The sequence below is a fragment of the Seriola aureovittata genome, chromosome 2 (genome assembly GCF_021018895.1).
Source record: "Seriola aureovittata isolate HTS-2021-v1 ecotype China chromosome 2, ASM2101889v1, whole genome shotgun sequence".
Taxonomy (NCBI): Eukaryota; Metazoa; Chordata; class Actinopteri; order Carangiformes; family Carangidae; genus Seriola; species Seriola aureovittata.
The window spans coordinates 29,772,993-29,797,952 of NC_079365.1; the positions used below are offsets into that span (position 1 = coordinate 29,772,993).

The following is a 24,960-nucleotide window of genomic DNA, read 5'->3' on the forward strand; positions in this document are numbered from 1 at the left end:
AGTGTCTGACGTTGAAATCATCCAACATCAGTTTAAAAAGTGTTTGATTAACACAAGAGAAATCAACCACAACATGGAGCAAGATACAGTTTACACCAAAGACTCATCCTCGTCTGGATTTATCAATTCAAGTCTCCAAACACAAAAAGACACTGTAGCTTAAAGTTAAACATGTCCTACGTCCTAAGTTCAGGTGATGGAAAGAAAAGAGAAAAATCGGAGGAAAATAGTTTTTCTTGTGATTTTCCACCACTGTTTTTTTTTTTAAATCAGAATCTACTTGTGTGTTTTTGTAATAAAAAGAGAAGATCTAAAACTTGAGATGATAAAACTCGAATCGTTGAAATAACATTTGTCTTCAGGACAATATAAATGATCTTTTTCTCAACCTGATCCTGGCGGGACTCCTCGGAGGGTCAAAGTTATAGACACCAGCTCCTCGGTGAAATCTATTCATTAATGTGGTTTTTCTTTCTTTATGAAAAAGAATCAGACAAACCCGTCGGAGGGCAAAGACACAGCGGAGTTAGTGACGACAGTTTTTTGTGCTGCTACAGTTCAGGGCCGTAACCCGTCCTGCTGAGTGAGCGTCGGCTTCAGACCCACAGGAGGTTGATGCTCTTATGTAAAAAGAAGGTTTCAGAACCAGTGAAAGAATGCAAACAGAGATAGTTTGGTTGGATTATAAATGCGATTGAGTCTGAGAACAGACTGTGACAGCTGCAGGAAAGGTGCAGGATAAATAAATGAAGGGCTGCTCTCACTGTACAGAACAGTCATTAAAGCACACAGACACAGAGAAGAAGAACATGCGAGTCTGTGCTGAAAGACGAGTCTGCAAGGTTACCTGGATGTCCTAATCTATTTACTATGACAATAAATAAAGCCGGTGTTTTATATTAATGACCACTGTTGTCATAGCGCTCCTCTGTCAGCGTGTTTGAACAGATGGTGCTGGAAGGACGCCACTCGATGATGGAGTCATTAACTGGATGATAGGCGGCATGGTTGAAATTAGTTTGGTAAAACATGAAGAACTAGAGTTACCGCCTCAAGGTTGTTTGCCTCCGCCAACCAATCAGGTTGCAGGAAACACGGTCACAATCTCCCCCTCTGTTCCTGTGACAGCGTTGAATAATGGCAATAAGTGTTTTTGCATAACATTATGATGTCACAGTGAAGTTGACCTTTGACCTTTGGCCATAAAATTCTAATCAGTTCATCCTTGAGCCTAATTGAACATTTGTACCAAATTTGAAGGAGTTCCCTCAAGGCGTTCTGGAAGGACAACCTGAAAATATAAAGTCAACACTGAGCTGCAGTTCCTCTAACGACCACTAGAGTCTGGCTCCAACAGTGAGTCAGTCCCCATAGACTCCCATGTTAAAATGTCCAACTTTACAGCAGAAATAAACATGTTTACAGCCTGGTACAAAAACTGTTTTTGTCTCTAGAGCTAATTTCCTCCTCCCTGACACCTGTTTATATAACTCACCTGTTTACGTTTTGAGGGCGTGGCCTCTTTGAGTGACAGGTGGGTGAGCGTATGCTTGCCACAAACCAGCATGCACCGAAGTCTCAGCTCCACCTCTTTGCCCATATTTGGATTAGCTGGGGGTTAGGGGGCGGAGTCAGTCACTGCCAAGATGGCGATGGGGGAGCAGCTCACTCTGAGCTTCAAAACCAGACACACAAGTGAAACCTCCACTGGAACATTTAAAACAGGAACTGATAATAACTTTACTTTTAATTAACCAACCATCAGGCTGAATGGAGACTAACTTCTGTCTGATACGTCCTACACTCTCCCTCCTTCTTCTCTTCACCGTCAAACTATTCAAAAAGCCAAATTCATCCCAAACAGTCCTTAAAGAGAAAACTTTCATATGTGCGATTAGAATCAGGGTTTTGGTTTTGACTACCTGCTGTCCCCAGAGAGCCGAGGAAGGAGAGAGAGAGAGAGAGAGAGAGGGGGAGAGTTTTGAGTTCACTCGTTTTAGAGCTGATAAAAAGGGAATGTTTGAGCCCCTTTAGAGGCTGTGGTGCTTGGCCTCATGCCAGCATGAGTGTGTGTGTGAGTGCTTGTGTGTGTGTGTGTGTGTGTGTGTGTGTGTGTGTGTGTGTGTGTGTGTGTTTGCAGTGCGACTCAGAGAGAAGAATGAGAAAGAACAAGAAGAGATTTTCCAAGAAGCTCTGCGTGGTTGTGGTCAGTTTGGCACTCGGCCACAAGTCACTGGGAATCTCTCCCTCTTTTACTCCCCCTTTCCTCCCCTCCATCGCCCCCTTCCACCGCTCACACCTCCTCACTTTCATCTGTTATTCATCTGATATCTCACCCGCCATCTTTATATTCCTTCACACGTCTACCAACCTCCAGCCGTCTGTCTTCAAATTTTCTCTCTGTCCGTCCTCCTCCAAACTCTCTCCACCTCTCCACAACATTTTGGTCTCCTTCTGTCTTTTCTCTCCACCTCCACCTCCTCTCCCTCCTTCTTCATCTCCTCAGTCTGTCCTCCCTTTACCCTCGACTCGTCAACTTCCATGGCAACTGAAATCTCCTACAGTGCCAACTCACAGCTGTAGAGTGATGAATGACTCTTTAAACTGGGATTTGAAAACAAAATGAACCACCATTAACACACACACACACACACACACACACACACACACACACACACACACACTGTGGAGGAGTATTTCATCCCCGTCCAGCTGATAACAGCCTGTCTGCTTCACTAACTAATTTGGTGGCCTTTTGGACAGAAGATAAATTTCGCTCAGTCTCTCTCCGTTTCCTCCTCTTGACGATTCGTCATGTGACGTGTCTTGACGTCTGGCTCTGAACCCAGACGTGGCGACTTCAGATCAGGGCCAGTTGAAACCGTTTGTTTCCGTCCATCATGTTGAAGTGACAATAGAAAACTTTTTTGTTCTAACTTATCATCATTAAGTGAACATTAGTAACGACACCGTCAGCGTTAAGACTTTGTAGATATCACGCCACCAAGACAGAGACATCAGGCGCTCTTACATCACACAGAGCGCCAGTGATACGGAGTAAACTCACCAGCCAGCAGCCACATTGATTTCAAATGAAAACCTGCTGGCTGTCTAACGTCTCTAACATTATTAGACTGATGATGCGTCACTGATCAGCAGCATCTGACCGACGTAGCTGGTCGAGGTCGAGCTGGTTTTAAAAGCAGCACTGGCAGGACTCGAGTATAAACACCATGATGTTGGATGAAACAATGTTTTTATTTTTCTCCTTTTTTCTAAAGTTCACTTTTAGTTTTTGACCTGTTACTGTGTGTTTTTTATTTAAATGTAATAAAAAGTTACAGAGTGTTTAAATAAGTAGACGATGTAAAACCAGGTCAGAGAGAAGCAGAGGACAGTCGGTGATTGTTGGGGCCACACTGTCGTTCTGACTGATGGTTTTATCATATGTGAAACACCCGCTGAGCCAGACTTCCTTCATGGGGCAGAGAAAATAAAAGCATCGGATGGAAGCAGAAGCACAGAAAGGAGAATCAGACAAGGACACGGGTTCTCCATCAGATCCTCTGTGTGAGAGGATTTTCAAACTAAATCTTCCTTATCTTGTTTGATGCCTGTGCACATAATGGTGTGTGGTCAAGATCCAAGATCCACAGAGCTGTGTGTGTGTGTGTGTATGTTAAATATTTGTTTCATGTAAACGGGCGCCTGTAAAACTCACCCATCAAACTGTCTCTGAAACATTTTAATGAAAAGCAGCAGATTTCAGTCACAGGGCTTTTTAATTGCTTTAGATTCAACGCTGGACATATGTTGATCCACTCTGGATGTAACACAGGAACCAAGTACCCATGATGCACAGCATGAAGAACGTCTCTCTGCAGGATAGATCAGGTGAGGCTATGATGAATTTGATTCCCAGGGAGATCTGTGATCCAGAGGAGAAGCCGCCTCAAGAACAAACATGTAGGAGCTGAACTCTGAGTGTGTGTGTGTTGGGTTTCTAAAAGCAGCAGCCGCATGGTAAACGTCTGGAAGACTGAGGGGTGACTTCTGATGAATTTCACAATACGTCCTCTCTATAGAGCGGCATGATCAGAGGCCACCGGCCAATCAGAGCAGACAACACTACGGTAAAGCAGAAGTGTCTGATACGCTGCTCTCTAAGATCTAGACAGCTAAATAATCACGTGTCTCTTTGTAGCTGTTATCACTGTGTCGTTTTCCCACACACTCGTTTACTCTTCAGCATCTTGTTTATTCCTTGTTTACTCCAAAGATGTTGGTGGTCTGTTGGTCAGAGAGACGCCTCTGTTTTCTTTACCACAGCAGCCAAAGACTTTCCTGAACGTTCACCTGCTCTGGGGAAGAACGGATAACATCCAACAACAAATCAGCGTTGTGATCTGATTTCATTAAATTGGCAGGAAGGAAGTTTTTCTTTGGGAAAAATACACCTGTCAGTCTGAAGCTGACCTGCGGGGAACGGACACACCTTCGTTACAAACATTTCTCGCTCACATGTGCAGCTGGAGAAGAAGCCGACACGTTTACTTTGCAACTTCTGATACTTTTTGATAGTTTTCACCAAAACTCTTTCGACCAAAGAAATAGTCCCAATACAAAGTGGTAACAGTGAAATCTGTCAGTGATCCTGAACAACTGACACGAGTGTTTGAAACCTGAAGTTTGCACTACAATACTTGTTGTGCTGGAGTTTGTGTTATGAGTCAGAATGACACGATAATAAACAAAAGGCCGAGGATGAAAAATGCCAGAATTGTCCTTTAATTTCTTTTAAAAGCATGTAATATATCTTAATGTTTATTTACATGTATTTTAATGTAACATAAACAAATCCTTTTCTACCCACTTAAAATAAATCCTTGTGCTTTGGGCGAACTGTCCCTTTAAGCCTCCGCTGACGGCTCCAGGTTCAACATCCACTTGATACCGACACTTACTGTCCAGACACGACCTCCCCGAGCTGCTCACAATGTGAAAGACTGACACCAAACCTCTCGGCTGTGTTTGTTTCCCCTCAAGAGAAACACAAAGTGCCACGAGCAGATCAACAAACCGATCATCCCGCAGTACGCACAAAAATTCAATACACAGAACATGTCAACAGCTTCTGCCCAGACGGGCTGTAAACACTTCCTCTCGCTTGTTTGTTCATATGGAGCAACTCGGACTGAAACAACCCCCCGACAACACGCTTCATATTCTCTGTCCTTAACTTGTAATTACACGGAGATGCAGGGTTAAGGCCACATTTGATTGCGCCAGCAGATTCCAGCCGATTAATTACGTGTTATCATAAAGTTAGGACTGAGCCTGAAGTGGATTTTCTGTTTTCTTTGCAATTCAGATGGTGCTGGCTTCCCCCAAACTGGGCCTGAGCGCTTTGACCCGGCTGCTCAGAGGGAAAGAGCAGCGCCGGGCCAAGAGGAGAGATTCCTCTCTCAGGCTCACATAAACAAACACAGAACACGGAGTAAAAGAGAACTGGCACTGAAAATACTCACAAGTAAGAAATCATTTAGAGTCTGAGTCACAGAACGATACCGTCGATGCAGCAGCTTCAAAAAGCTTCTGGAAAACTTCAATTTAAAGCTTCTTTATATTTTTCACAAAATTGTAGATATAGGTCGACTGTACTTTCTGTACAACTGAGTGGAATGAAAGGTTTTTAAATGCAAATGCACCATTTATGAAAAATAAAAGTTAGTTTAATAACTAATAACACGTCTGCAAGTGCTCGTAAGAAGAGCAGTAACTAGAGAGATATCCATCATTTCCACCACCACTATCACAGCCACAAGCTTTGACTCTTATCTAAAATATTTTGCTAATAAACAAGTACAAGGTCTGTAGAGACCCACAGCACCATCAGGATGACGGTGCAGCTCTTTACTAATACGTGATCATGAAATCAGTGGATTAGTGATGTTAAATATTACATTTTCACAATATATATATAACACAAACAATATATTTTATATTTTAGCTAAAACTAAGAAACAATAGTACTATAAACAAACTCTTAAATAATGCTGAGGTATACAGGTGTGATCTGGATGTTTTAAATTGATGAAGCTACACAAACTGATGTTCAGGTGCCAAATCAGTGAATACTGTTAAAGTCATATATTGTTTCTACTGTTGGTAAGTGGTTCAATAACCTTTATCAGCTGAAACATTAAACATTTGAATGACAAGTGAACAAAGTGTGTCTGACATCTCAACAATGTTCTGCTTGCTCCATGTAAAAGTGTGAATCAGCTGTGTGATCACTCCTCCCACTCTCAGTGTGACTCCGGCGTCCTGCTCGGCCGTCGGGTGCCCCAGCGCTTATTTGTGATGCTGTAAAGGTCGAACTGTGTTAAACTGTAAAAACAAACGTCCCTGAGCTGATGATGTGCCGTGTCAGATGTTGGTACAGTGAACTGTCCTTCAACTGTGATAAAGAAAGCACAGCTGGTATCGGGCTCTTTCTAACCTGTGGCACCAAATAACAGCAACACATCAGTTTGTTGGCTGGTGACGAGACTGTCAAACCACCAATAATCCAGCTGTGTGAACTGCTACATTCAAAACTGTAGCTCTCCAGTCCAAATAAACAACAGATAAACCAGTGATCGCTGCAGTATTTTATGATTACTTGGTTACTGGATATCTCTGTTGGATTCCTGCTAAATTTAGTCAGCTCAGGCCAGACAACAGCAGACGTCTTGTAGGAGGACGTTTGGCTTATCTGGTAGTAATTTCCTTCTTAACTTGGGCCAAAGTGACGATTTGGCTTGTTCAACCTCTACAGTGAAGGTATCCAACGTGTTTAATAACAACTGAGACGTCCCAGATGAGCTCAGGAACCAGAGTCCAACCTGACGCTGCCAACACACATGTGAAGGGTGAGAGCTGTGACGGAGAAATGAAGGAAAACACAACTATTCCAGTGAGGTGCAAAAGTCAAAGACAGAAGGGAAGAAGCTGCATCAACACATTTCTGATGAAATCTCTTATTTCAGGTTCAAACTCTTCACCAATGTTACAAGCTACAAGCTAAACTGAGAACCAGCTGGAGACAGAACCTTAATGTTCTGTAGTTAATTCTTAAACCTGCACTGCATGACTGACTCTTTTTCCCACTTACAGAAGAAACAAGTTGTTGTCGTTTTGAACACAACACTGACATAGCATCAACTTTTATCACTCGAAACACGCTGCTTGCCTTGTGTGTGCGTGACGGCTGCATCGCTGAACTGCTGCAGCTCGCACCTGTATGTGTTCACCCCGGCTGCGTATCTGCTGCGTCGCTGCTACTACCAGCTCTGTCTTTCTACGTCTTTCTACTTATTAGCAGTTATTTGTTTTCACATCCAGCAGCTAAAGAGCAACATGATGATTCATGTGGAGTGGAGTTTGTGTCTTCTGATGAATCCAATTCCACTATTCCCTCTATTTTAGCTCTGTGTTTGGTCTCCACCAGTTCCTGAGGGAAATATCTGGCTTTTTAGCTGCTAACTTTTTACAGCTGTTTGTCTGAAAACAGCTGCTGTTGAAAACAACACTATGAGAGCGGTGAGAGTGAATCAGAACGGTAAGATAAACAATGAGCTGAATCTCACTGCTGATACTTCTCTGAACACTCAAATTGAAACCAGATATGACATATGCAAAGACAAACATGTTTTTATTAAAAATCTCTGCTAATTAAAAGAGATATTTGTAAGTTTTGCTATCACAATATAGCTAACGGTAGCTTTAGCAACTGTTTACTTACCAGTCTGGAAGAAACATTGTGAGTTCAGCATCTTCATTCCTTTGGACAGCAAGTTAGCATGCTAACCACCTAGCCCCAGCCATTTGGACTGTCTCATCACTTTCCGATACCGAGTCACTGTAGCGTCCAGGCTGCTCTGAAGAAGTAGCTGCTTAGAGGACGTATTATAAGCTCTTGTCTTGTAAATGAAATGATGACTGAAGCTTTTGGAAGGCTGGTTAGAAAACAGCTGCTAATGATAACATTAGCTATGTAGCAATAACAAAACTTACAAATAACTCCTTTAACTACTTTGTGAAAGAAATATTAATCAGACCCAATATCTGTGATTTTCTGTTTATTGTTCGATACAAAGAATTAATTGTGCACAGATGAATTTAATAAGATGTCGTTTTTTTAATCTTTAACAAAGTAAATGTGACAATTAATCCTGATATTTAGTGAACAACTATTACAGAGCTGTGTCAGTGGGAGGATCTGTAGAAACCGAATGTTCAACTGAAACTAACGGAGGGTGACAGAACAGTTTGCAATGAATCCTTAAGAGCCTTTGAACCCAAAACCTGTGGGATTTACTCTCATATAAATATACTGCAATGTATAAACCAGTGACTTGAACAGTGTTAGACCCCTGAATCACTGAAACGTTGCACTGAAACAACATAAACGTGGTGGGGTGGGGGCACATCAAAGTAAAGGATGGTAAAGTGTCTTTATGCAGTTTGTACTGGAATAAACACACGCCCATGTCTCAGTGTATTTTGTCATCTGATTAAACTGTGATTAGAGTCACACACGTTAGTGAAAACACGCCTGTTCCTGGAAGAATTACACCACTTAGAATAAATAATTCATCTGCACACGTGTTTGATCCACTTAAGAAACAATCAGTACCTGAAATCCAGAGTTTAATAGTTTAACTATCCTCTTAAAACTATGTGTCTTACTTACAGCCTTGAAACTTTGGCCAATATATATTTACACGTTGCTGTTCACCTTCTGCACAACGTCAACTTAACACAACATTTTCTTTGGATCAGGGACGTGAAGACATTTTGAAAGCAGAGAATGTTTATCACAGGACCCCCTGAGAAAACCCCAGTAATGGCCAAATAATGGTTTCCAATCCCACCCGAGTGCGTCTGCGTAGCTGTGTGTCCATGGGTGCGTAGCTGGCTGTGCATGTAGTATGTCAAAGTATCAGTGTGTACACTCCTCATAACTGAACATGTTCAACAAGCGTTCAAGCAACAGGTTCAAACTAGATCCCTCGTGACGGCCAGTCTGTACTGCCTGTTTATCAGTGGTGCTGAGACCTGGTTTTTCCTTCTTCTAATCTATTCTATTGTTTTCTTGGTGGTTCACTTCATGGTCCACTCAATACGTTGGACACTTCTCACCCTCGACAGTCACCATTTTGGCTACGGAGCAGAAGGGGAGGGAACGCCAAGGTATTTTCAAACTTGAGAAAACAGCGACCGAGGAAGGACACAAGGAGCTAAAACGTTGTGATGGTCATTTCCAGTGAGTACACAACAGAGACGTTTGGTTTGGGACGACACCACTCTGTCAGATTTCACACGCTGTGCACACAGTGTACGACATGTGAGTGTACTGACTCTATTTAAAGACACAGCAAACATCTTTTTTATTCCACTAAATTTTCTTTCTTGTCACGACCTGGTGCATACATTACCCACAATGCAACTCTACAGCCAGCAGATCTCTCTTGAGACATTAAAGGCTTTACAGAATTCCTTTCAGGTATGAAGTCGCACTCAACACCTGGAGCCAGACTCTGAATCATGCCGAGTTCCCCTTTAAGATCTAAACCTAATTAAACACCCACAACACACACCGACCGGTGACACCTGCACACACTGTTTTCTAACTGACCGGACACCGACGCCGTCACCTGACCAGCATGTTTAACTACATGCTGTACCCTCCTGCTTCCTCCGTCCGTGTGGCAAATCCAGTGTAAACTACGTGGTCATCGGTTGTGTGTTGCGCTCTTCACTTCCACTATCAACTCGCCAGATCGTGTTCACAGAGTCTATGAAAAGCTCTGAGGACATTTATTCTAAGGACTAAATGTTTGGAGTCTGGAGGCTCCTGACCTCGTCCAACCCTTCTGGGACTAACTTTGGCTTTGTCTCCGTGAAAAGTTTACTGAGAAAATAGTGACTTTAGTAACTTTTACTCTTTATTCACCAGCCTCCACTTCTGCTGTGATCTCCCAGGTCGTCTCTGGGGAATCAATAAAATTAGTTTTATTTGTTTTTTTTAACATCATTATCTGCTATTTACCTAATTGGAGCTAATGAAAGCTGAATGAAAGCAGAGTACGCTGCTGCTGGCATTGTCACATGGCACGTAGCGCTAAGTGGACTGAATTAATGGCAGTAGCCTAAGCGCTCGATGACAGGTTGAATAATCATTACAAACACAGACGGCACGTACTGTATTACTCCGAGAACAAAAACACTCTGCAAAAGACGTCAGTGATGAAATATCAGTATCCATCTTGGGAGTTGGCGAGCGGTGTGTGTTTGTGTACGTACATGTGTGTATGTCTGGTTGATAGCCTTATGTTTGTATACTATTACGAGCAGTGATTGCTTTTCACTGGTTTACGCACGTATTTGGCCCGAGGCATCAAATAAAATCGCTGTCGCCCTTCGTACTGCTCTTAATCATGATTAAATATCATAACGTCCGTGTTTGACTTGGCCACCTGTCTTGGCAGCAGAGAGAGATTTCATCAAACAGAGCTTCTTTATCCAGTTTAAAATGAAATTGAACAGTTTAATGCTGACATCAGATCAGCCCAAAGGACCCGGAGATAAACACAGAGGTTTCATCACTTCTACCTGCAGAACATGGATTTATTTTACATTCTGCTGTGGAGTCATTGATAAATCTTTACTACCAAGTGAAATAAATATAAAACTTGTAAAATCACTGAGTGAGTCTTTCTTACAGAGAAGACTAAAGACCGCAGCGTGTTAGTTATCTGGTCTAAAGACTGTTTCAAATCACTTAGACACTTATAAAGAAAATTAAAAGTGACAAATGTGACAGTTAAACTACAAACTGCAGCTTTTGAATCTGATTTCAAAAGAAAAATAACGACTGGAAGCTGAAAAGTTGGAGCAAGAAATTCAAACGTTGCACCTGAACTTTTTTGACAATAATCTAATTATAATTAGATTGAATGTCACTTTATTATAAAATCAATGAATCCTGGTCCCAGGCTGCTGTGTTCAATATCTGCCTTCTTCTCATACCTGAGGTTGTTATGGGCGACTGAGGTATCAGGGGAGTTAGTGAGAGTTAAATGACTGAGCTCAACCTCAGCTGCCGTATCACTGTCGCAACAGAAAGAAATAAACAGAAATAAGTATTTTTGAGATTAGGAGATAAATTCTGTACGAGTAGTGTCTCTTTAAATACACTTTAAATAAAGGGTTTGTAATGACACTGAATTCCAAATGGAAAACTAGTTTCCACTAAGAAGAAAACAATGGAACAGACACAATGCACAGAGTATGAAACTGGGACATTCAGACAGAAAACGAAGCAACATTTTGCCTCATGTCATTTCCATGAATTTGAGTGCTGGACTGAGCGCACTGTTTGTGTGTGTGCGTGTGTGTGTGCGTGTTTGTGTGTGTGCGTGTGTGTGTGCGTGATGGTTTCAGCCTCGGACTGAACCCAGAACTCCCCAGAAACTCCAGTTCTTTATGTAACTTCCCTCCAGTCTCTGTGATCTCTGTAGATTCATGAAACTGAGTCGCACAAATCCTTCAGCTGCTGCAAACACTTTGTCCTTGCGTCAGATCCACTCACACTCACATCACCTGTAAAACGAGCTGTGTGTCCAGTCTGAGCTCAGTCCTCGTTACAAAGAAAACCTTCTGTTTGTTCACGTCATGTTTCAGCATTTCTGATGAGTCACGAAAATGTGCAAAATAAAATAAACTGAGTGTCTTTATTTCTCTCACAGCAGATTACGAGCTTCGTTAACAGCTGATCTGATATCTGATGCACAAACACACTGTCCCTTCCTCTCCCTTTCCAACACACACACACTGGTTCTTCTACACATGACCACATCTCCTCATGTACACACACACACACACACACACACACACACACACACACACACAGGGAAGAGCAGAGGCAGCTCTCAGGGCAGTAATGGGAAAGTTGCTGACTGTGGGTTTGTTTCTGCTCCAGCTGTTGTGCTGACAGCAGCGTTTCTCTGGGAAAAACTAACTGACAAATGAACACAGTAAATATGGAGATCCAAAGGGAATCACAACAGCTGATTAGAGAGGGACGCAGTGTGTGTGTGTGTGTGTGTGTATGTGTGTGTGTGTGTGTGTGTGAGTGTGTGTGTGAGTCTGGTTTTGTCCAGTTTGATGCATGTGTATCTATAGGAGGATTCACAATACGTTCTCATTTGTTAGAGCAAAAACTGTGAATCCATCATTAGAGAGACGCCGTTCTGTACGAGAGTGTGTTACTTTTTTTTTTTTTTAAAGTGTGTGTAATCACGGTCGTTCAATGTGCAATAGATCAGCTGATTAGAAGAAAAGTGTGTGTTTGTGTAACGTATCTCAGTATCTGGGTTTACTTAAACGCTGTTAAAAGGTCTGAAAGATTTTAGGAAAATCAGTGAGACAAAAAGCAGCTGCAGAAAATAACATGGACAAATTATCTGAATTATGTTATGGATTTCATCATGAACACACACACACACACACACACACACACACACACACAGTTAAAAGAGGTGATGCGGAGCGTTTGCTGGCTGGGAGACAAACTCAGACCACAAGTATTATAATTACTGTTCGTTAACTTGAATTTAACCATATTTCTTTTGAACAAACTCAATGGAGTCAATATGGAGGGATGTATTTGTGTGTGTGTGTGTGTGCGTGCGTGTGTGTGTGTGTGTGTGTGTGTATGTCACAGCTGACATGTAAACCAGAGATAAAGAGACTGTGGTTGATGTGATGATCTGCAGACCTTCTCTTCATCTCCTCTTCCTCTCTGACAGCGCACATCCCATCCTCACTAATGGCCATAAATATGTGGACAACAGAAAATAACCATGATTGCTGAACATCTGTGGGTATCAGCGGCTCTCCTGGTTTCAGTCTCTCCACCAGATGTTGAACCTGCTGCAGGGATTTTCTCTCCTTCAGCCGCATGAGCATTAGTAGGTCCAGCACTGATTAGAGTTGATAAGGTCTGGCTCACGGTCGGCGTTCCACTTCATCCCAGAGGTGTTGAACGGGGCTGAGGTCGGGGCTCTGTGCACACCAGAGTGGGGAAATCATTTCTTTACGGACCTGGCTTTGTGCACGGGGCACCGTCATGTTGAAAACTGCTGACACAAAGTTGGAAGAACAATGTTGTCTGGAACATAAGCGCGTGCTGTGAAGGGCTGCCAACCCAAAAGTAGATGATTTGAGTCGTCCGTCGATTTTGAGATAAGAAATCAGTAATGTTTATGAAAACTGAAAATATCTATATATAAGAAAAAAACCAATGAACCACAGTGACTGTATCTCCAGCTCCTCTGGCACCAGTCTGTTAATGTTCCAGAGTTCACCACTAAAAGCTTTGGTGAAGCAGCTTAACGCTCTGAGCCGATGGAACAGTTTCCTCGAGGAGCTGAGAACAGCTGGAAGGACTGACAACAGTCTTTTATTAACTGTGGTTTTTAGTCATTAGCTTTGTTTTATGCATGTAGGGTTAGGGTTATCTATTTTATTGTGTCTCATAGTCAGCTGCATTACTTGCTTGTCGTCTGTGAAGCTGAACTCCGTGTGCAGATGCTCCAAAATTAAACAACATGATGTGGAGGGAAAGTGTCCAATTACTTCTGGCCACCTAGTGTATTTCCTTCTGTGATTGCGTCCCCTCCTCCTCTGCAGTCGGTCTGTGGCTCTTCACTGAGCTTTGAGTGAAAATCTAAAAGCTTCAGCCTCATTTCTTCTTTTCTTGATTTAGTATAAATCCACTCCCCCACTCCTCCTCCTCCTCCTCTTTGTTTCTGTCTTGTATTTCCTCTCACCTCCCTCTCCTCCTTTTATCTGAACTAACTTTATCTTCCAGCCTTTGTTCCTTTCTTTGCTTCGCTGCAGTGATTAATGAGGCAACAGGCCACTTGTCTGGAAGTGTTGAGCTGTGTCTTCCTCTTTCATCCTTTTTTTCCCTGGTCTCTCTGTTCCACACACATTTACTCATCTCCTCACACTTGGATGGATTTGTTGCTCGAGCTCTTTCCCTTCAGGCTCCTTCACCTTCACCATCATCCTCTTCATCATACAGTAAAGAAGCTGTTTTATCTCTCCTTCTGCACACGTTGTAAATGACTGTAAACAGAAGTTTCCAAACACCTAACCATAAGATCAGACCAGAAGTATGAAATTAAGTGAAAACCTCCCAAATACAGAAGAATATTCAGGATCTTTATGCAGAGATGCAGCTTCAGGAGAGGAAAACCAGGAAAATGCTTGGAGCCCACAAAGGAAAAAGGGGCCCCCCACGGCCCCTCATACAGGCACAATAACAACTATAAACCCCCTTAAAGACACTATACAGTCGCTGCTGCTGCCCCAAACCCCCCCTAAGTGGGACCCCTCATGATGTGTGCTGTAGCTAGTGTCTAACTATTCCCTGCATGTGAGGCGTTTAGGGAACACCTATGAAACTGCTTTAATGTGAAGAATAGTTTACTGTGAAAAAGGAAATTGTTGAAAGGTGCGAAGCTCAATTTTTCTCCCGTTTCCAAAGTTGTAACAGATTTTTTCGACCTTTGATTTAAAAAATCAGTTTTATAATCTTGGTGAAATGTTTCAGCTAACTGCACATACTCTCTTTCTTTCTCCTTTATTTCTGTCCCTCTCCGTCTGTCAGCTTGTCTGCAGCGTGTCTCCAGCAGCCAATCAGATTCAGCGTGTTGATAAAAAGCCCAGTAATCAGCTGCAGAGATACAGAAGGCCGACCTGGCTCCCACTAAAAAGAAACTCCCGTAAAGCTGGTGTGTTTCCTTTTCACGGGGCAGTTAAAGTGTCCAGTAACCGGCCTGAAAACGAGCCACATGTGGTCAGAGAGCAGCTGCAGGGAGATTATAACCTGCTGCCTCTGATAAATGACAGGAGATGGACACGAGCGGCAGCTGAACAGACTCACATCCAGTCGGCGCTCGTTTGTCTTCAGCTTCCTGGAAAGAGCCGCGTAGTTTTGGTTCATTAGATGAAAGTTTCTCTAGTATGGATTAACATTTAACCATGTAAGGACATCTACTTCATGACATACATTTTTGTGAATGACGCCTGTCTTAGTCACACTGGCAGAGCGATATACAGACACACAAACAGAAACACACACTCTCCCACTCATGACCACAGCCTCTTCCCCTGCGACTGCGTTTCCTGCATTAGTGCTGCTTCTGTTTTTAATTTCTACTTTTAAAGTTTTCACGTCATTTCATGTTTCATGTTCGTCATGTTGTGAAATTCAGTTTTTTCTAAAATCAAATAAAATCAAACCTCAAAATCAACTTGTGTTTTGGGGTTTTGTTTTTGCAGTTATCACATTTCCCTCCAGCAGAAGCACGAGGCTGAGAGACTCTGGTCTTTACATTATCAGATCATAAACCGCCGGCGCCTCAGCCAGCACACGCCACTCAAACCTTTTTATGAGCCGGTTTAAAACATCACAACACACTCCCACCTCTCCTGCAGGTCTCCATGAAACACAATAAAACAGCCCGCTGTGGTAAAACCGTTCCCAAACATTCCCACCACTGGATCCAGTCCTCAATACTCATCCCAACCAGTTCCACAGGGAATAAACTCAGAGAGAGTCCCAGAAACAGAAACCTATAAACTTCAGAGGAAGTGATTCAAAACACACAAGTAGAGATGACTGAGGTTTTACGTCTCTTACCTTCTGGAAACACGTCTGGCTCTAATGACTGTGTGTGTGTGTGTGTGTGTGTGTGTGTGTGTGTGTGTGTGTGTGTGTGTGTGTGTGTGTGTGTGTGTGTGTGTGTGTGGTTATGTTCCAGTAACTGTTACGCCCAACTGACTTTTAGCCTCCCCAGGTCTGATGTTCTGGGATGAGTCTAATTACAACATCTCAACCTTTTTTAAATGTGATTTAGCTTCAACAGATTCAAGCTTATAATATAATATGATTCAATATTCCCTCTTATGGGGGGGGGGGGCAATGTTAGAAACACTGGGGCTGTTTGTAAAACACAACTTGCATTTAGCTGCTGACTCACTGAAGAGATCAGATATTAGTCAGTACATGGGTCAGTGGTTTGACTGTGAAAGCTGAAAGGATTCTTCAGCTGTGTTACAACTCCGACTTTATTTTTATAGTTGTGGCCATTATTATTCACGTTGCTGTCAACAACAGCACAGGGAACAGTTTTAACTCACTTTTGATTAACAAACTGGAGAAGATTTTTCATTTTGGTTTCACCTAAAATATTCTGGTTAAACTGTTGGTTTGTTTACAGCCCGTCTCGTCTGCCGCTGTTTCAGACTTCATTACAGCGATGTCGCCATGTGACTGAAATTATCGTCAGTGCCTCTGATGATCCGGCAGGACTCTGGATTCTGCTCCTTCAGTTAAACCTTGGTTAATTTCCCTGTTTATTACACGGCACTTGTAACTTTTAAAACCCAGTTGGTGAACGAGAGCGGGATCGTCTGCGGTGTGTTTAGACTGGAGGAGGTTGAGCAGCAGATCTTGGCTGTCATTAGGCTGTTGTTAGTGCTGTCAGTGGGGTCTGCTCACAGCTGCTTGATGTGTGGCTGTACAGGGTGATGGAGAGCAGAGCAGCAGCTCACAGACCAGGTGTTCCTCCAGACTGAGACTTACCAGTTTGTTATTATTCCGCTCACATCTGGGCCTCTCAACAATATCCTTGTATTCACACACACACATTCACATTCAGTCTTTCATCATTAGCTCAACTGAAGCCACTAAAGCTGCCACACAGAACCTGTTCCTGTTCGTTCACAGAGAAGTTAATCATATTTAAACTCCAAATCCTTTCAGATTAAGACGTTATGATTCTTCAGTGAGTCAACAGGCTGACTGACTGACTGACCGACTGACTTGACTTGACTTGACTTGACTTGACTTGACTTGACTTGACAGGTCTGGAATCAGCCTCTGTCTGATGGGTGGAGTTTGTGATACAGGATATAAACATGAACGTTTGTTGTTACATGCTGAACAACTACTACGTCACATTCAACATCACATGAATAGATGTTTTTAGTTCAAGCCATTTGAGTCCAGAGGAGTGTACAGTGGGTTTATCAGAGCTTGTTAACAGCCATAGACCACTTCCCATAGTTATCCACTTCCTGTCGGCATCTCTTATTACGCTCTTCTGATCTAATTTTTTTTTTTTTTGGGGAGTTTTTCTCGTGCTTTATTTTAAAAATCTTGTATATATTTCTTTACATCTTTTATAGCATTTCACGCTTTGAAAAAAAACCTGCAACATAATAAAGGTTCAGTATTTTTGTTCTGCTCTACGTCTGCAAAACACTGCAGTTAAATCATAATGAAACACATTCAGCAGCTAGTTTTTTTGTGCCATGAACATGCTTGTAACTCTTAATGAGGTACATATGAAATCTTTTAAATCTATGACAACAGTTCCTCAATATGAAAATTTATATTTCCCATAAAATGCAGAACATTCTGTTCTCAGCTGATATGTGACATTTGAGTTTTATTTCAACAGATTAAATTCAAACATGCCTCCTGTGTTGTCTCTCTCTCTCTTTAAAATCCTCTTTTCTCCGTCTTACCCTTTCAGATTTTTCTAAGTTGTCGCTGTTTTTCTTTCTGCAGAGGGTTATCATCGAAACAACCTCTGACCACATCAAAGCAGCAGCAGTCGATAGCTGCAGATGATGTGATCTGACCACAGTAGCTTTCCTGTCTCTCTCTCTCTCTCTCACTCTCTCTCTCAGTCTCTCAGGCACAGGTCCATTTGAGGTCAGTCATTTGGCAGAAAGCTAAACAAGCCCCCTGTTAACGACCTCACTTATTGCTGTTTACAGACCCACTCTCTCAGAAACCACCAAACCGCTGCAGAGGCCACGCTGCCGCAAGAAACCAAAGGATGACTGAGTGAGTGGTGTTCCCGGTGCTGGCACAGAACCAGACTGTGTGTTAATGTACATATGGGTGTGATTTTTATTGATATGGTCATGAACATCAGCTCAGGTAAAAACTCCCTGTAGCATTGTCTGACAGTCTGGATTCATAATATTGTTTAATATCGCAGGAGGTGATTTGTATCATGATGCAGTGGCAACAATAAGCAAAGTTTCTTTTCCTGAGTGAGAAGTAGGAGCTGTTGCAGGTGAGGTCGGTTTATTCTGGAGGGAACGCTCTGTTGCTGCTTTTAAAGGAGCTACATGAAAGTTTTCTGCCGCTGAACGTGGTTTTATTACAAGAGGTTATAAAACGTCCTCTGAGCAGCTGCTTCTTCAGGGCGGACAGGACGCTGCAGTGACTCGCTATCAGAAAGTGACAATGGACCAGCTGGACCGAAGCTAGCGGGTTAGCATGCTAACTTCAATAGAATAATAGAAGTGATAGAAACAGAAGCAAAACAGGAGTCAACATTAGCACCAACGTTTCTGCTAATGCTAACGTTAGCTATGTAGCAATAGCAAAGATTGCAAATAGCTCGTCTTTATCCTTAAAGCTACTTTCCATCCATTGTTCTGAGTTGATATGTTGTTGTTGTATCAGTTGAAGCGGTGGAGTTTACCTGATGGGTCAGGTCAGTGGTCTGTGACTGAGAGACGGTGACCAGGTCAGATCACAGCTGTTCAGTTCACACTGTCGCTGCAGTCCAAACACAGTGAGGTGAAACAACATCCCAAACGCCACAGATGACGCTCCGTCATCCTGACCAAAGTGAAGGACCCCGGCTTTAGGATCTGATTTGTGACTTCCTGAGCGCTGAGAGAAAACATTTGCCACCAGTGACCAGATGAGAAACACAAATATTGAGAGGAATTTGAACAAATAGAGTGAATCTACTGCGTCTCAGTCAAAGGGAAACTTTACTGTAGCCGGACTTCAGACACGAGACAGCTGTGGTCTTCATCTCTTTGTTATTACAAAACTCCTGTGGTGCAGCGTATAGCTTCCTCTGAAGCCATGTTCATACATGTTGCATTGGTTTGTAACAAACTACAGCTGAAACTTGAATTAATTAATTGACTGATCAACAGAATTTTTTTTTTCTTCGTTTTTCAGGCAAAAATTCTCTGGTTCCAGTTTCTGAAACGAGAGAATTTGTCTTTCCTTGTCTTTTACAGTGAATTGAACATTTTGTTGTTCAGACAAAACAAGAAATTTAAATGTGACTTTGGAGAAAAATAAATTTTTCACAGTTTTCTGACATTTTATACACAAAAAGATTAATTTAGATTAATGGAGGAAATACTCAGCAGATTAATCAACAATAAAAGTCACCATCTGCTGCTTTTCTCTAACCTATATGTTGTATAATAGACAGTTTTTATATTGTCTGTGATGGATTTATCGCTGTAATGTTGCTTCGATGCTGCAGCTGTCGACAGGGTTTAATCTTTCACCTGGTTGAATAAAGAAATCTTTGTTATAAAGAATTCACTTTAACCCCAAAACACCTCAACATGTTTTGGTGCTGTGACTCTCAGCTTGGAGGAGGTGAAGGAGAGAGGAGGTGAAGGAGAGAGGAGGTGAAGGAGAGAGGAGGTGAAGGAGAGAGGAGGTGAAGGAGAGAGGAGGTGAAGGAGAGAGGAGATGAAGGAGAGAGGAGGTGAAGGAGAGAGGAGATGAAGGAGAGAGGAGGTAAAGGAGAGAGGAGATGAAGGAGAGAGGAGGTGAAGGAGAGAGGAGGTGAAGGAGAGAGGAGGTGAAGGAGAGAGGAGGTGAAGGAGAGAGGAGGTGAAGGAGAGAGGAGGTGAAGGAGGAGAGAGGAGGTGAAGGAGAGAGGAGATGAAGGAGAGAGGAGGTGAAGGAGAGAGGAGGTAAAGGAGAGAGGAGATGAAGGAGAGAGGAGGTGAAGGAGAGAGGAGGTGAAGAAGAGAGGAGGTGAAGGAGAGAGGAGGTGAAGGAGAGAGGAGGTGAAGGAGAGAGGAGGTGAAGGAGAGAGGAGGTGAAGGAGAGAGGAGATGAAGGAGAGAGGAGGTGAAGGAGAGAGGAGGTGAAGGAGAGGAGGTGAAGGAGAGAGGAGGTGAAGGAGAGAGGAGGTGAAGGAGAGAGGAGGTGAAGGAGAGAGGAGGTGAAGGAGAGAGGAGGTGAAGGAGAGAGGAGGTGCAGTTATCTTTCCTGTGAATTGAAGTAAAGCTCTGATGAGACGACGCTGACAAACATAGACTGATGTTTCTGAGTCAGAGAGTGATTAGATAAACGGCCGACTCTGACTGACCCCTGGAGGTGAAAGGTTAAAGGTCAGCCCTCTCTCCTGTCGGGGTGCTGCAGACCTCAGTGTGGATGGTAAACACACACACACACTGGCTTGCTGAAATCTCAGAGTTTTGATAAGGTGAAACTCTGAATTCACTCTGCAGATAAAAATCTTTCTTCAGTGATTCACTCCGTCCTCCAGCTACTAGAAATTATGAAATTCTTACTCGCTCCATTTACACAGGAATTATATAAACACATGTATCAATCGCAATCTGGTTTGATTTAGATTGTGTGTTTGTGTGTGTGTGTGTGTGAGTGAGTGTGTGTGTGTGAGTGTGTGTGTGTGTGTGAGTGAGTGTGTGTGTGTGTGTTATTTTTCTTCTTTTTTTCTGCTTTGATAAACATGAAGAACTCTCATTCAGTCATTTGCTTTAGTGTAAATGTCGACTTTAATGTTCTGTTGAAATACATGAATGAATTAACACATTTCTCTCTTAACATTTCATATTCTTACATTTATTGATTCATCTGTTCTCAAATGGAGCTGCAGGTAGGAACTAATCGATAAACTAATCGACAAATGATTTGGTCTATAAGTCCAACGTAAAGTCATGAAACGTCTTGTTTTGTCCGACCAATGAGGGAACGTTTTGGAGTTGATTTCTAATGTCTAACATCTAATACATTATATTTTACAATATCTGTTCATATGCTGGAATGTGCTCAAACACAAAATGATGCGTTTACTGTCACTTCATCTCCATCACTTACACTGACTACCAGAAACAACAAGGTGAAACGAAGCTACGCTCGATGTAAAAGTACAAGCAGAAGTTTAACGTGTGTTGTACTTCAGGCAAGAACCACACAGAACTGTGATGCGTATGTTGTTACGATGCAGTGAGAGTTTCGCTCTGAACCTCACCCTCCGTCTGGGAGAAATGTTTCTGTCAAAGAACAAAAGACGGGGAACTGATCGATCAAACGGAGACAGATGAAGCGACGCGGCATAATCGTCTTCAAAAGTGCAACGTTCACTTGGACGGTTCTCAACACAATAATCACATGTTTATTTAACTAATGATTCTTTATGGTTTGACCCAGAGGGGAGACTCCGGTACTCGCTCATGTTTGGCACATGAACACGTTAGCCAACAGCCCAGTGAAACCACTTTGGTTAAAGTCAAAGTTTAAGGTCGTTCAGTTCCAGAATTTAACATAGAATTTAATATGATTTACACACCAGCTCTGTGGAAGCCGTGACGGATTTACCCAATATTTAGAAAGCTAAATAAATCAGCTGTAAACTCGAGATTCCTCCTGTCAGAGTTATGATTCATACGAGCTCCGACTTCTCAAACAGAAGCATTATTCACGCCGCCGCTCTCATTCTTCTGTAACGTTTAAATGATGCTAATGATGACGAATGGAGACTCCCCACCCACACACAGACTCCTTTCAAAGATGTTTTCCTTTGCTAATCTGATTTCATGGATCAACATCACCTGCTGCACTGAAACCACTTCAATCTGCACATCAGCAGGAGCCTGACTGAGGGTTTAACTATCAGCAGACGACAGAGGAACTGTCTGTAGAGATTACTGTAGTAGTCCTCATCAAACACCTATCTGTGATCACTGCTGCACACCATGTGTCTGACCACTGTCCACTGAGCTGCAGGACAGGTTCATGTTGATGTGTCAGTCATTTATAGAACAAAGCCATCCTGTAACTAAATGAGAATCTGTGCGACAATAAGAGGATTCTTTCACATTATTTCCTCCAGCGTGGTTCACGTGTGAATGGACCTTTGATCACAGATCAATAATAGAGTCACAGCCACAGACCAGCCGCTCTGCTCGTTAGCTTTACTAATGGAATTTGCTTGATTTCATTGTTGAAAAATCTACATGGATGTCAATGTCAGTCTGTCCACTGGTCCAGGACTTCGTTCCAGACCGGATTATCTCTACAGCTGTAGGTGACGGCACTCATGGTCCTCAGAGGATGAATCCAACTGAGTTTGAGAAACGGGTGAAACATTCATGGGATCAACAGACTTATCCTGTAAAATATCTTCACATTATGTATGTATATACGCTGGCTAACCGCCGCACTAACGCTGCCTTCAGAGTGACGTCTGGGTCTGAACGTCTGGCATCACCCTCCCTGCTCAGTCCAGACTGCTCAGGTGAAAAGACGTGACAGGTGAAACGTGTGTGAATGTAGATGGAACATTTCTCTTCTCTCTTTACAGTGACAGGAGATGTAGTGCAGAAGGAGTGTCGCAGATTGTAGGAAAATGGGTAAAAAGAGAGAGTGTAGAAAATGTTACTCAGACCTTCATCAGACGTCAGTTTACTGGAATAAACACTCAGTTTTAAGGGCTGAAGACTCTTAATGATGCTGCACATCTCTATGAAGCGGTCAGTTAAGTTAATGACCTCGCGCAGCAAGAATGTTCTGCAGAATAGATGCAGGAAAATGGAGCAACAAGGTTTCACGGCGGCTTGTGTTATGCACTGTATAGTCAGAGCTGTAGCGCAACAGATGGAAGAATTATAGTTTGTTAGGAGGAAACACTCGCTGCTTTCTCCTGATTGAAACCAGCTGCCACTCATCCAGAGTCATAACCCCAAACTTTGATCTCTGAGCTGTTAAACTCTACAACAACACACACACACACACACACACACACACACACACACACACACACACACACACACACACACACACACACACACTTTGTTCTATGTCACCTTTGGGGACATAACAAAGACATGTATTTGCTGTGGAAACTTGCTCTAACCATAACCACTACATGCTGAACCTGAACCGTTCCCCATAACCTCAACCACTGACCCAAAAACAAGCTTTTTCCCAGTTCGGGACGCAGCTTCTGCCTCTAATTGCACAAGATGGCCCCAATTAACTGGTCTTTAGTCTGAAATTCGTCCCCAAAAGAAACACAAACACACACACACACACACACACACACACACACACAGCTGCTGAAGCTATTGTAGTGTGTGTTGAAAGAATCATGAGTCACAGTTCTCATCTGTGTCCAACACTTGAACTGTCCAGAGCATCCATCTACAGCATGTCGCAACACACACACACACACACACACACACACACACACACACACACACACACACACACACACACACACACACACACACACACACACACACACACGTATGTTGTATCAATAATCCAACACACTCTGCTCCTCTCTCTTCAGTCCTGTTCGGGCTCGTTCTCCTGAAGAGTTCGTGTTTTCATTGAAACACTTCAGAGTAGAAATAAAAACTTCAACATACTTTCTCCTGAACTTTACCGTTTGTTCTGAAGCAGGTTCTCGGTGAACGTCAAACGTACTGAAACATTCATGAACTCTTTCATCTGCCCTCAGCACAGTGCACGTGTTTCTCTTTAACTGTCACCCTATTTGTCTTTGTGAGATGTGTGGACTCCACGCAAGAGGAAAAAAGAAGCTCGTTGCTCTCTTACCTTCTGCAGCCACTGCGTGTTGTTCTCCATCGTGTTCTCCAGGTGCTGCAGTTTCTGAGCCGACCAGTCACCGTCTATCGGCGGCGAGTCTCTTTGCACGACACTCGTCCTGCTGCGGGAGCCGCCGTATGGTTCGGTCTGTGGCGGCGATCCTCCGGCCTGGCATCCGTCCAGCTCCGGGAGGATGAAGGTGTAGCTGCACTGGCCATGTTGGATGCGGTGGTACCTCTTTTTCTTCTCTGCGCCTCCTCCGCCTCCTCTCCTCTGGCTTCTTCCAGCTCCTCCTCGTTCTGTGCTCGTGACACCGGCTGATTCAGCGACGGCTGTCAGGGTCCAAAGCAGCAGGAGGACCAGCGACCAGCGGCTGAGACTTACGCCCTGCATGACGCTCTTTATATGAAAGTGTTTTCTCTCAGTGCCAAGAGGGTCAAGAGAAGCTCGTTCACGCTTTGACCCCAATTCACTTTATGAAAACATCTGTGTGCAGGACGCATGCACGAGCCTCTGCATCTACCACTCAATCCATGAGGTCCGACCCTGCACCACGTCTCTCCAGCCTCTTCTCCTAAAGTTGTTCAGTGTGAGTTGGTCAATACCTGGGATTCATCTCTTCCCTTCCTCTCCTCCTTGAGTCTTGGTTTGTTCTCTGTGGTTGAGTTCGTGTCGTTGATAAAAGGTTTTTTTCAGGACAGATCCATTGGTTTGACCCTTCAGGACACTCCCTCCGGTCCTCAGTGAACCAGGTGCAGGTCCAGACCGTCTCAGGAAAACAGGGATGGAGGGAAAGCTAAGAAGATTTTTTTAAAAAGAGCGGGAAAAAGGGGAGAAGAAATGATTTGAGGATGGGGAACAGTGAATGAACTGATTTAGAAAGTAAAGGAGATGTTTAAAAGGCAAGCTGAGTCATTACATTTAAGGCATGTAAATGAAGTGCATCTTTAAATCCTCAAATGTCCAGGAATAAAATAATAAAGAAGAGGGGGAAAATACAATCTTTTTTCCTTCCCATCCTCTCCTGGTGGCTCCAGTTTCAGAAGTGGCCGTAGAGAAATAATTCTGCCCCTTTCTTATCTGGGGCTGGCTGAGAAAAGGAGGAATGAGTGAGGGAGGGAGGAGGGGGGAGGAGGAGAGATGGAGGAGGAGAGGGAGGAGTGGAGGGACAGGAGACCTGAGGGAGGTCTATT

General features: G+C 43.1%; 1 protein-coding gene across 1 annotated transcript in view; it reads right to left on the reverse strand.

Annotated features, from left to right (window-relative positions):
- angpt4 (angiopoietin 4) overlaps positions 1 to 24,803 on the reverse strand; it is a 46,220-nt gene extending 21,417 nt beyond the window's left edge. Inside the window, exon 1 of the mRNA XM_056399015.1 lies at positions 23,777 to 24,803. Within this exon, the coding sequence (XP_056254990.1) occupies positions 23,777 to 24,160 (384 nt within the window). The 5' untranslated portion in view covers positions 24,161 to 24,803. The remainder of the gene's footprint in view (positions 1 to 23,776) is intronic.
- Between the last annotated feature and the right edge of the window lie 157 nt (positions 24,804 to 24,960).